The sequence below is a fragment of the Dunckerocampus dactyliophorus genome, chromosome 3 (assembly GCF_027744805.1).
Source record: "Dunckerocampus dactyliophorus isolate RoL2022-P2 chromosome 3, RoL_Ddac_1.1, whole genome shotgun sequence".
NCBI classification, from domain to species: domain Eukaryota; kingdom Metazoa; phylum Chordata; class Actinopteri; order Syngnathiformes; family Syngnathidae; genus Dunckerocampus; species Dunckerocampus dactyliophorus.
Window position 1 is genome coordinate 17,243,818 of NC_072821.1, and position 13,803 is coordinate 17,257,620.

At 39.5% G+C, this 13,803-nt stretch overlaps 1 protein-coding gene across 4 annotated transcripts in view; it reads left to right on the plus strand.

Moving 5' to 3' along the window:
- The window catches only part of ace2 (angiotensin I converting enzyme 2), an 82,610-nt gene extending 69,236 nt beyond the window's left edge, over window positions 1-13,374 (plus strand). For 3 of the 4 annotated variants that reach the window (XM_054770065.1, XM_054770066.1, XM_054770064.1), the window contains 14 exons: window positions 507-622; window positions 718-823; window positions 1,830-1,927; window positions 2,456-2,628; window positions 3,457-3,683; window positions 6,953-7,097; window positions 7,180-7,278; window positions 8,249-8,371; window positions 9,359-9,537; window positions 9,676-9,734; window positions 9,814-9,911; window positions 10,595-10,711; window positions 11,142-11,336; window positions 11,427-13,374. In XM_054770065.1, coding sequence (XP_054626040.1) covers window positions 507-622; window positions 718-823; window positions 1,830-1,927; window positions 2,456-2,628; window positions 3,457-3,683; window positions 6,953-7,097; window positions 7,180-7,278; window positions 8,249-8,371; window positions 9,359-9,537; window positions 9,676-9,734; window positions 9,814-9,911; window positions 10,595-10,711; window positions 11,142-11,336; window positions 11,427-11,523 — 1,832 coding nt within the window. In that variant the 3' untranslated portion in view covers window positions 11,524-13,374. The remainder of the gene's footprint in view (window positions 1-506; window positions 623-717; window positions 824-1,829; window positions 1,928-2,455; window positions 2,629-3,456; window positions 3,684-6,952; window positions 7,098-7,179; window positions 7,279-8,248; window positions 8,372-9,358; window positions 9,538-9,675; window positions 9,735-9,813; window positions 9,912-10,594; window positions 10,712-11,141; window positions 11,337-11,426) is intronic. The other variant, XR_008569756.1, reaches the window with a different exon arrangement.
- Window positions 13,375-13,803: the final 429 nt, after the last annotated feature.

The following is a 13,803-nucleotide window of genomic DNA, read 5'->3' on the forward strand; positions in this document are numbered from 1 at the left end:
ATAATGCACGGCCCCATGTTGCAAGGATCTGTACACAATTCTTGGAAGCTGAAAACGTACCAGTTCTTGCATGGCCAGTATACTCACCGGACACGTCACCCAGTGAGCATGTTTGGGATGCTCTGGATGGGCGTATACGACAGCGTGCACCAGTTCCCGCCAATATCCAGCAACTTCGCACAGTGATTGAAGAGGAGTGGACCAACATTCCACAGGCCACAATCGACAACCTGATCAACTCTATGCGAAGGAGATGTGTTGCACTGCGTGAGGCAAATGGTGGTCACACCAGATACTGACTGGTTTTCTGAGTCCCCAGACCCCCCACCCCCTCCCCCCCAATAAAACAAAGCTGCACATTTCAGAGTGGCCTTTTATTGTGGGCAGTCTAAGGCACACTTATGCACTAATCATGGTGTCCAATCAGCATCTTCTATTTTTGTTGAGTGTACATCTGATATATACAAGTATCTGTAATCGTTGTCTCCTCTGATATTTCCTCCAAGGGTTTGAGGACTATGGAGCTTATTGGCGATATAACTATGAGACTGTTGAGGAGGAAAGTCCATACAATTACACAAGACAACAGCTCATGGAGGATGTACGCTCCATCTACAAACAGGTAAGTCTGTTGTGTCTTTATGGATGCTTCATGGAATCGAAAAGAGATTCTGGCATCAGATAATCAGCAAGGTGTCTCAAATTGTATTCATACAGATCCTGCCCTTATACAAGGAGCTGCATGCCTATGTGAGGGCAAAGCTGATGGATGTTTACACAGGCCACATCGAGGCTCAAGGACCACTGCCAGCACATCTCCTGGGTAACATCCAAGATTTGTTCAGTCCAAATAAGCAGAAGCCACATTGACACTTCATCTGACATACAATACCTCACAAAGTGAGTGCACCCCTCACATTTAAGCAATTATTTTATCTTCTTAAGGGGCAATACTATGGAAAGGAACTTTTAGTAGTCATTGTACAGCTTCTATAGCAGCAGAGGTTGACTGTCTTCTGAAAATAAGCCGTTAGCTGGCAACACAAGTGAGTATACCTCAGAGTGAACATGTCCAAATTGTGTCCAAAGTGTAAATATTTAGTGTGAGCGCCATTGTTATCAAACGCTGTATTAATCCTCTTGGGCATGGAATTCACCAGAGCTGCTCAGGTCGTTACTGGAATCCTCTTCCACTGCCCCAATGATGACAATACTGGATGTTAGTTGGACACATTGTGCTCCTCCACCTCCCACTTGAGGAAGCCCCACAGAGACATACTTTGCCCCTCCATCCAGCTTCCTCAGCAAGGCACCTGCCATCTTGGAGGTGTGTTTGGTGTCATTATTATGATGGGAAACTGCCTTGCGTTTTCCAAAGAGAGGGTATCATGCTCTGCTTTGCAATGTGACAGTGCATGTTGGGATTTATGTTTCCCTCCGTGAACTCCAACTCCTCAGTGGCGGTAGCATTCATATACAGTAGCCCCAGATCATGACGCAAACACCACCATGCTTGACTGTAGGCAAGCCACACTTACCTTGGTACTCGTTTGTGTTGCCAGCTATGTAGACAATAATGGCTGTTTGTTGACTCATTTTCAGTGCATAGTAAATCTATACTGCTATACAAGCTTTATACTGACTACTCTAAACAATATCCAAGTTCAATTTTTTATAATATTGTCTGTTGAGAAGGTATACTGTAGTAAAAATGGTTGATGAAATGTGAGGAGTGTAGTCAGTTTTGTGAGATACCGATTTATTTATTTATTTCCTTTTGGCAGCTTGTATGATTTTTTTGGTCTGCTGTTATCGTCTAATTTCTTTAGGAGACATGTGGGGAAGATTCTGGACCAACTTGTATCCTCTGTCAATCCCCTATCCGGACAAGCCTGATATTGACGTCAGCAAAACAATGGTGGAAAAGGTGCAGTGCAACGGAATCTGTCTTGTTTACGCTAATATTCAGACATTTGCAGACGATATGCAGACAAGCCACTTATAGCTTTGTTGTTTTTGTTTTGTTGTTGCTGTAATGAACTTAGTAAAACATTAAATAGTCGGGTAGACAGTTAGCAGGCTTACCCAAAGAAAATTTGTAGAGATGTGGTGCATGGGTTGACATTTAGTTGAGAATCTAGATAATGGAGAGTGTATTTTCAGTAATTCTTATGGGAGTCACTATGCCGTCATGGAACTGTCCACCCCCAACAAAAATCATCATGACACTGCATCTCTGTTTGTTATTCTCCATGAACCAGCAAGAAGCCTGCTAACCTAAAACAACAAATCTAGTGATGCCGAAGACATTTGCATGAAAAATAATGTGCCTGCAGAGCATGTGATTGCAAAGCAGCACTGACGTATGTTTACGAGGTTACATCACTTAGCACTAAACGCAGTATGTTTTCTTTTGACATTCAATTTAATAAGTGCATGCCAATTTCGATTTCAGGGCTGGAATGAGAGTCGACTTTTTGACGAAGCGGAGAAGTTTTTTATGTCGGTGGGACTGTATAAAATGTTTGACAACTTCTGGACCAACTCCATGCTGGTGAAGCCTAATGATGGACGCAAGGTGGTCTGTCACCCTACGGCCTGGGACATGGGGAACAGGATGGATTTTAGGTAGCGTGAATGCACATTTATTAATAACCATGAACAAACCAGCAAGAAAGGATTAAAATACCAACTGAATGAGCATTTAGTGTATTTAATTTTGTTCTGTAATGCTGCGACAGCAGTAATCTTACTGTGGTTTCTTACTACTTACTATCAGCCAAGTCATGAGTCATTCTTTGCTGCTGATAAAGGTAACAAAAACTATTTTGTCAAACATTTATCAATATACTGCGCAGTTGTTGGCCTATAACTGATTGACAGTGTAAATACTAAAGATAATGTACTTTTTACTGAACAAAATTCTTCCTCACTCACTGGGGTTTCTTAATTTAATTTGAAAAAAGCTCCATAAGGAAAACCATACTAGCTGTTACTGTCATTGTGCTTTTGCGTTTGCATCTAATTCCTCCGTCAATGTATACTAAACTAGAAAGACTACAAATAGTCCATGGGATTTTTATTTAATTTTTTAGAAATTTTATTTAATTTTTAGAAAACTACCAGTACATCAAAGTTGAACTGGCACAGTCACTGAGATGATTGAATTTGTTGTCCTGGTTCACGTTTATGCAATTGTTGCTAGGCAGAGTATGCTTTGAATGATCGTTTGGTCCCAGGCACAATCCCAAAAAGGGTGCTTGTTTTTGTGGCAACTTGGAGCTTCTTTTTTTTTTTAGCATGAACTTTATTGTGTTTTGCCTCTGACTATGATTCATCAGAAACATATTATTGCATCTGTTTTATTGGTATTGTATATTGTGATATGTTATCATAACACATCCGTATTCCACTGTAAAATTGCTATCAGCACCACATCTATCTTATCATCATCAGGATCAAAATGTGCACCAAAGTCAACATGGACGACTTCCTGACAGTACATCACGAGATGGGCCACAACCAGTATCAGATGGCTTACCGGCATCTGCCCTACCTCTTGAGGGACGGCGCCAACGAAGGTTTCCACGAGGCCGTTGGAGAGATCATGTCCCTATCTGCTGCGACACCCAAACACCTGAAGAGCCTTGGCCTCCTGTCTTCTAACTTCACTTATGATAACGGTACTGTTGACCTCCATAACCACTGCATATCTCAAAATTAAAAATATAGGTTCAAATTAAAAACACACGACAGAAATTATGACTGAATTGCCCCTAATTCATCATAGAAATAACCACAAAAATGCAAGAATACCACATACAAGTTGGGCTCCGCAGTGATCATAGCAGGGCGGCCTGGGAGCCATTTATTGGCCCACAGCACGTTGTAGAACTAAAAGTAAACAAAAAACTTACAAAAAAAAATTGAAAAAGAGCAAAATGGCACATTGTAAAGAGAAAAGGATAAAATGTTGATACTTATACCTAATAATAGCACAAAGTTTTGTGTTTAAATATTAATATAATGTTTATTTTAGCCTTTTTGCAAAATGATATAGATATATAGATATATATAAAGTAGGGCTGTCAAATGATTAAAAAATTTAATCAGATGAATCACCGTTTTGAATTTAATTAATCATGATTAATCACCATTAGCAACAGTGTTTGAAATATTTTTAATATTAATAATATTTTTTAAAATATATTTTAATATTTTTTAATTAATATGTTTACTGTATTTAATGAACAGAAAGATACAGTAAATAGCAGGACAGGGTTATATACTGTATATGTGTATGTATTAACAGCTCCAAATGAACTGAATATGTCAATCAAGCTAAAAGATACCACACAAGTCTAAAAATCTATTTGCCTAACACTAGCCTCTTTAGTAGCAGAGCATTTGAGTCACACTTTAAAACGTGTTATTTATGAGCAACGAGGGGTTGCGTTCGGAAACATTCCGTAATTTAAGGTAAATGTAGTTGTTTTCAGTGTATTTTCCAGGATACTTAAATGTAGCATACTGTACATCCGAATTAAGAGTTACGAAATGAGTGATAAGAATATAAACTTCATGCTTTTCTTCATCTTCCTGTTTATTTAGACACACACGCACACACACGCGCATTATAAAGTTGTAGTTATGATGTTGGGAGTGTCCCTGAATGCATCTCGCGTTCTTGTAATGACAATGAGGAAGTGTCGTTCCCAGGACGAACGGACTGGAGACGTGTGTGAGTTGGACATGCATACAGTATATGGTGTTGGAACTGTACTGCTTTTGATGTGTTTAGGTGACTGTGTGGGGACGCTTGGCTGTGCTTCCATCTTCCGTCATAACAGAGAGGTGTGCTTGCTCTGGTGCGCATGCGTTAATTACACTAAAAAAATTAACGTAATTAATGAAATAAATTAGTTGCCGCCTTTAACGTGTTATTTTTGACAGCCCTAATATACAGATAGGCTGTATATTTAGGAAATAATTATAATAATTATAATTAGAATTAATTTCTTTCATCGAATAATATACAGTTTATTGTACTCACCTTGCAATCTCTGCTGGCCAGAGCATACAGTACAGGTACATGCTTTCACACTGGGGCTGCTGAAAAAACTTCCCAGTCCCATAAAGATAATGGAGAGAAAAGAAAGCAAAGGTCAACTGACATAATGACAGCAGCTATTTAAAATGTGGTTTTGTCGCTTTTAGGCATTCTAATATGCCAAACGCAAAGTTGTTGTTGTTCCCATTCAATTACAGCACTTGTAAGACAGACGAAAAAAACACGCTGCCCCTGTGACTCGTGCACATCACACTACATTACCATCATCTTCAAACCATAGGCTTGTACCAGTGGTGAGTCAGTATTCATTATGTGTTTTCCCTTAGCAAAAAGGGATTATTGTTATTCAAGTGTATTATGAGTATATTTATTTTATACTAAAACTGAGGACGTATACTTGAAAGTGACTTTTTATCAACTATATTTTCTATACGTAAGAATAGTACGGTGAGGTATACTTGGCTTATACTGAAAAGTATAAACAAAAGTCCAAGACTCAGTACATTAATACTAAGACTTACACTTGGACTTTAACACAAAATTAAAAACGTATACTTAGTATACTTTTTACGTCTTCTGCCAAAAAGTACTCATACTTAGGCTGAATGCCATTTGCACCCCTTAGCCCTTTCCCTTCGTCTTACTCCTTCCGGTACCCCTTAAAACTTAGGGCCAAGGGGAAGAAGCCACTAAGAAATGGGACACCACTTGATTCTTATTACGTCATCACCCTTCACCGCTTGCTGGCTGTGACATAGACAGATGAGATAATTAAATGGTTTATAATAAATGTTTCCTTCCATAAAGTAAGGTGCATGCATGTGTACGTTATTTCAATGTTATATAACTACCTCACAACACCTTTTTTTGTAATAAAAGGCACACATTTGTACAATCTGTGACATTTATTGCAAAACAACAGACAATTGTAATAAACAGCTTACAACCAGCACTGTAACAACATTTATAAAAATAGAAAATGTATCAAATATACATATGAAATAGAAATAACAATATAACAAACGTCATCAACCAACGTATAAACCTTATCAAGCATCATTTCAAGGTTTAAAAACCTCCCTGTTTTGGCCTCGCTCTCCTCATGTAGTTGATGTTCTCTCTGATTGTTTTGTAAGAAAGTCCATGATTGCATTTTGTTGTATTTGTCTTTTCCATATTGAGAGTGTAGCTTTTGAAAGGTCCTGGACTGCTATATTTTGTAGCAGCTGACTTCACTTGGCTCAGCATCTCCTGCAGGAATGACACACATGCTTGAATGATGGCTAACTATTAACTCATTGTAAATACAATAATAATAGTAATAGTAGGATAGTAATAGTGTGCTCAAAACAAATATAGAGTGATGGTAAAAAAAATGAGTACTTGTTGTATACGTTAAAGTGTACTTTTGAAAACTTAAAATGAACTTTAAAAGTATACTTAGTTTACTTTTATAAACTTAAAATGTTCCAATTTAGCCCGAAAAATTTGTATGAAATGATTCTACTTTCTAGTACACTAAAAGTACATGGTCTGTAGTGTGCTTGCTATACTTATACTGAATATACTTCATAAAATGAACTTTAAGTATACTACTTTTTGCTAAGCGTTGTACAGTGTTATAATTTTATATTTTGATTTTTTTGGCTTTAAACATCAAGGCGCTCCGTGTGGTCCAAAAATGTGTGGCGACCACTGTAGCAGATGATCATATCAAGCTTTAGACATGAGGAAGAGAATCATCAGTCATGATCAAGTTGCTTTGTTAATTCAGCTTGTTTCCACTGCCATCAAGTGGCAAAACATGTGAACTACAAATCATTTTGACAAAGCTGCATTGACGTTATTCTAACAAAGTTTTAATTTTTTCCCTCTCCACAGAGACGGAGATTAACTTTCTTCTGAAGCAGGCTCTCACCATTGTGGCCACGCTGCCTTTCACCTACATGCTGGAGGAATGGAGGTGGCAGGTGTTTGCAGGAAACATCCCAGAGGATAAATGGATGGAGCGCTGGTGGGAGATGAAGTAGGCGCACACACGGACACTTCTAGAGCATCACTTAAAGTTGAACACAACATGCTTGAATTATTACTGTCTAACGTAACAGGAGAGAGCTGGTTGGGGTAGTGGAGCCGGTGCCAAGAGATGAGACTTACTGTGACCCCCCTGCTCTGTTCCATGTATCTGGAGACTACTCCTTCATCAGGTAACACACTGCTGCATTTCACAAACCAACAGCAGGGGTTCTTTGTAGGACACAATAAGCACTTTAGCATTGATAAATGGGTAGAAATTCCAATTCCAATAACCCCTTCTTTATCACGGTTAGTTGATTCCAAACCCGTCCGTGAGAAGTACGTTTCTGCTTAGTAGGATTCCTTATTTATAAATGGAATATTTTCATAGTTAGACCATAGAAAACTGGTTTGCTACCTTCTAAATATGGGTTTTAACATTATTAAAGCCCTCTAGACAAGAATTAACACCCCTATAGTCACCTTTACACTCATATTACCCAATATGGTAGACATAACAGAAAATAAGACATTTAAGACATTACACTCATGCGCGTGTGTGTTGCTATAAATGTGTTCACAAGGGGAGCAGAGTAAGTGGCGGACAGAAAGTGAAGTCGGGGGCTCAGAGTTGAGGTTCATTTTGCTGTGGGTTACGCCTGCCACAGTGGCCAATGTTTTCATTGGGACTTTTTATTACGGTTTATTCTTGCCTGTTGTGAGATCATTCAAACCTGCAATAAAAGTCTGCTGTTCCAGCGAGCGTTAACATTACTGACACCTAGTGATTAGTGTAGAATATGACATCAAGGTCTTTGAATGTGTCTTTTGAAAGGCTTATATTGGAATTTTAGTTCATTTAGCCATTTTTGTGCTTGAAAATACTTAATTTAGGCAAAAAAAACCCCCCATAACATTAGCTTCAATATGCATATGTTGTGACTAAAAGGCAGTGAAGCCAATGTGGCGAGGGACGACTGTATATGATATTGTTATGAATATATGATGTACAAATAAAGTGAATTACAGAACAGTAAGTGCATAGTGTGTTTAATTTGTGTCTGGTGTTGCCCAGGTAGGTATGTACACACAGAGACATGACACCCATGATGATGACTGTGCAAAACAATTAGCAGTATCTTTGTTTGTGTTTACTTACAGGTACTTTACAAGAACCATCTACCAGTTTCAGTTCCAAAAAGCTCTTTGCCATGCTGCCGGTCAGTCAGAGGTCTTGTCTTCTTGTGACATTACTGGTTCTACAGTAGCCGGCTCCAAGCTCAGGTATCGCTTCTGTTTCTCCTTTGAACAAGGTCATGACTTCCTGAGGGAGTCCTGCAATATGTTCACTTTTTTTTTAGCTCATTGACAGATTACATATTACCGTAACATTGTATCATGTTTAGAAGTTAATAATAAAGAATATGTGCCTGCAACATAATCAAAAAATACAGAGGATCCTGTACTTGCAAAAGGTTGCTATGAAGGCATGCTTTTGTAACCCGCCCTGCTTCACACTGCCCGCTCTGGGGCTCTAACACAGGACCCTCGTAACGGGGGAAGAGAGCGCTGACCACACGGCCAAAAGCCTGGAATGTTGGCCGCGTGTTCAGCGCAGCTCTCAAGGCAGAGGGAGTGAGGTTTTACCAACGTACACTTGCACAGGCTGGCATCCGTTACGCTTTGCTGCAGGCCTGTCTTTTTGTACTGCTGTTTAGTCTGTTAATTGTCCAATAAATTGTTCCACTACAGAATGTATATAGTAGTGTAAGTGGTTAACATGTCTCCCTCACAGCCAGGACGTTCTAAGTTTGAATCTTGCTTGAACCTCTTATGGAGCGCATGTGCTTGTGTGGGTTTACTGTACAAAACCATGCATGGTACAGTAGATTAATAGTTGCCTGTCCGTAAGGTGTGAATGTGTGTGTTGTTTGTCTATATGTGTCCTGTGATTGACTGGTGTACCCCATCTCTCGCGCTAAGTCAGCTCGGATAGGTTTTTAGCCACTTGCGGAACAAACCAGAGCCGGGCCGGGGGCGAGGTAAATGACGGGGCCATTTAAACCCAAATAATAAATCTCATGATAACATCATTTTAGAACATACACATTCTATCCAGGCCCCAGAGGGCGTCCCGCCCTCCCAGCGCCCTCTGAAGCCCCACCGGTGGTTCTAGCTCACCCGTGACCTTAATGAGAACAATCAGTACAAAATGAATGAATTATTGTCCTTTCCTATTAACACTCATCTTCCGTCATTGGTTACTCTCAGGAACATGTTGGAGTTGGGTCGGGCCCAGTCGTGGACCAAAGCTTTGCATGCAATATCTGGAGATACCAAGATGGATGCGGGGCCCCTGCTGGACTATTTCCAAAAACTGTACGAATGGCTGAAGACTGAAAATATGAAAAATAACTGCACTGTTGGCTGGGATAAAGCTATAGATCCGTGTGAGTAGAAAAACGAAAACAACCAACATTATATTCCTTATATAGCTCTTATATCACTTTTCCAAAGCGTTCACGAAGACAATATTTGATAGAAGTAGAAAACACCAAATATATTGAATTTATTCACCCTGCTTGCAGATTCCGATTATGCCATCAAAGTCAGACTCAGTTTGAAGATGGCCATGGGCGCTGAAGCTGTGAGCATTACTATGATTACATTAAATTATACCAATAATAACATGAGAAATATTAATCAAGTGAAAAATTCTGTTGTAGTATTCCTGGAACGCCAACGAGCTGTTCCTGTTCAAGGCCAGCGTGGCTTATGCTCTGAGACAGTACTATAGTCAAAATAACGAGACGCTTCTCTTCACGTAAGTATTGGCCTCCTTTGTCTGAATATGTTTGTAGGGGAGAGCGGACTGCATGTGTGTTAGGTGGGTTCGCTGGAGCACCTCATCCACACCAGAACTCCGCTCAGAGAGTGAGTCCGGACACAGCAATAGAACTATATGGACTTTAATTATCTACAGTCCAATTTCCATCCAACAGGTTAAACCGTAATGAGTCTGACGTCTCAAGGAGTCTGGTTTCTGTAATGAACATTAACATTGAAATGTAAATCGCTAGTTTAGAGGAGCACGTGCTAATTTACACACACATACTTGGCTTCACCACAAAATAGGCGCCGACAGGTTAGCTAGCACTTCAAAAGGTCTGCATAATCCACAAGCATCACACACAACAATGGGCGATATTCGCCGCCTAATTTGCATATAAATACGATCGTTAACAGCACATTGACTCACCTTTGCTACTAACGCAGACAGACATATACAGTACAAGGAAAAGCTTTCCAACATGTCTGGGTTGCTAAACTGTGGTCCTACTGAGGACTCCTTAGTTGCCCTGCAAGGTGCCTGGTGCAAAACACAAATGAAGTCTGCCCTGAACAGTGCCTGTACAAAATATGAAATTACGAGGGAATTTACAACAATGTTACTGTTCTGGTTTGAGAGCACTTCTTTCTTTTTTTTTTCTTTTTTTGCACGTGCAGACCAGAGAACATCCTAACTTATAAAGAAACACCCAGGATCTCCTTCTACATTGTGGTTACCAATCCTGAGAAACCTTCTGTATACATCCCAAGAGAAGATGTGAAAGCAGCCATACGGTGAGGCTGCATTTTCCTGCATATACACTCACTGGCCACAATTAGGTACTGTACACCTGTTATGACGTGTCATGGCTGCACACCTAATAAGATCCAGTATAAGAGTTGCATCACAAATTCTGCGTTTGCAAATTTTATTTTGCTCACTTTGGATAGACAGTGTCTGTGAGGTATTAATTGAACAATGTGTAGTTTGTAATGGTCAAGGACTGCACTGCATTTTGCTTAGCTTTTTTGGCTACAAGAGGGGAAATGCACTACAGTTGAACAAGCGGCGAGATTTGATACTGAGCTTCTTCTGTACTGTAAAATAAATGATTTTAAGCTGTGTCGTGAATATTTAATAAAAAAAAGTATAGAAATACTGTCATAAAAATCAAGACAATTGAACTGCACAATAAGAAATTCGTACTTATCTGAATCATAACAGATTATCCCGAGGCCGAATTAACGATGCATTCCAACTGGACGACACGACACTAGAGTTTGAGGGTATCCCAGCAACCCTTTCCCCTCCTGTGGAGCAGCCGGTGGAAGTGTGGCTGGTTGTGTTTGGCGTGGTGATGGGAGTGGTGGTGCTCATGGGACTCTACCTTATCGTCTCTGGCATCAGAGATCGCAGAAAGTAAGTCCAGTCTAAAACATGGAAGTGCAGAATGCCTAAGATGGGACATTCTGCACTCACCGTACGTCTGTGGTTCTTGTCCCTTTGCAGGAAGTCTACAAATGTGGGAGTCGAAAATCCTTATGAGCCTGATGGACAGACTAACAGGGCCTATGAGGACAGTGCTGATGAACAAACTGGATTATGAGGAGTGATGTCATTTTCATGTACGAGAGGGGAGGCAATCATATGGCTTGGTGTATGTAAATAAATTGGCGTTCACCTACGGTTAAGCCAAAAATTATTCATATCTTGGCCATATTCACGTTGAAGGGAACTGTCAAGGCTCGCCCCTACATTGCCCCACCTTATGTGTGGCTCATTTACTTTTTAGATGGACGTAACATGCAGTCAGGGGAGGCAAGTGAGGCAGCGCCTCACCAGCCTTGATGAAAAATTTTAAAAACTAATAATAACAACATAAAACAAGTAATATTTGTCTTTTCTGTATGTGTGCAATTGTTTTCAAGTAAAAATTGCTGAATTTGCACATTTCCAGCTCAAGTGAGGTGTGCCTGCCTACGGTCATACTGCACGCCGAGTTGGATCATGGCGCCTGCTACTTCTGTTTGTCAGAATGTTGATAAAAATATGTTGCAGAAACATTTATTATACAGTATGACTTTCTAAAGTCCGTGTAATGTCTTTAATGTAAGTGTGACATCATTATTCGTGCTAATCGAACAATAAAATACGTAGGAATGTCATACGTGAGGCCCTTGCAGTACCACAGCATCCTGAAGGGGTCAGGGTGTGCTTGTCACTGCTGTTCTTCCATTGGGCAAAGGCCAATTCTTTTTTTGTACAGCAGCAGCTCTAGCTAGCAGAAAGTCAGATGTATTCGAGCTATTTTTATGCTCTGCTGAATGAATGAATGAATGAATTTCACTGCCAAGTGTGAGGATTATGTACCCAAGCTCACCAGGAAGTGATCAGACTTTTACACCAATCAGAACTTTTCCTGGAGAAGGATAGGGTGCATGCACTTCATGTACAGGAAAAAAGGTAAGAACACAAATGTTTTTCAGTTCATAAAAAAATAAATAAACGGGACTAAGAAGTATTTGCAAATAATTTGAAGACATTTTTGTAAAAGTGAATTATTGTCTTGTTTTTCTTGTTATCCTCTAATTGAGCAAACTGTATTAGCATAAAAAAACCCTCCAATAGAGTCGGTGTCTAACCAGCCATGAACCTTACAGGGTATAACACAAGAGGTAAAATACTGTAAGAGGTTGTGATCATAATGATGAAAAATCTATTAACATTTTCTTTGAAAATGTTCATGTTAAAAATGATTAATATTTTTTCTCAACATAAGCATATCCATTGATTTAAGCATATAGTCCATTCGAATGCTGTAGATCCAGAAGACATCAGAGCTGCATGAGCTTGAAAAGATAAAAACAGATTTTTCAAACATGCTAAGGTAACTTCTGTTTTGTTAAAGGCAAAATTTATTTTTTTTGTCCCTACAGTGAGACATAACGCAGCCTGGGTTGAGCAGGAAACACATAACAGGCCCCACAAAATCTTTTTTGAGAAGTAAGTGAGAGTCCAATGTCCTCCCCGGGAGGCTCACTGTGGTACACTTTGAAAATCTCTGAGCTAAATTACGCTAGAAGTTACTATTCTCCTTTACCAATGTATTATTTTTTGGTTTGTTTGTTTACCACATTCTTAATCAAGGAATTCATTATTTTGGGATTAACCATGTGTGGCTGCACTTACCGATTTATACAATACAGCGTAATTTCTGGTGTATAAGCCGCTACATTTTCTTAAACTCAAACCTGCAGCTTATACAGTGATGCGGCTAATTTATGGCTAAATTCTAATTTTGTGACATCTCCTATACTTCAGAATTATTACTAATCATTTAAATACCGTGCCGCTCTCGAATCAGTGAGTAAACGGTAGCTCTTTCTTTAGCAGGAGCCAATCACAAGCTATCTGTGAACTCACGACGAGCTTGTCAACCCATTGGAAATCAAATTGGAGGTCATTACTGAATATAACAGTCTGACTCACAGTGTCATTTTACAAAGAACGCTAAAATCATCACACAGCAACTTAACACTCAAAAGGTATCTAGGCAATATAAAATACAATGACTAATATGAGTTTAAAACAAAAAAACAACTATTTTAACATTTTCCCATAATGCATTTTCTCCAAGCAAAGTATTTCATGGGTGCCTGCCAGTTTAAAATCGTATTGGTACTTCTATTGTATATTTCCTAGCTACCTTTTGAGTGTTAGGTTGCTGTGTGATGAGTTTAGCATTCTTTGTAAGATGACACCATGAGCCATACTGTTATATTGAGGAATGACCTCCTGCGGTTTCCAGTGGGTTGAGTAGCTCGTTGTGAGTTTTCATAGCTCATGATTGTCAAATAAAGAGCTGCCTGGTCCTCACAGACTCGTG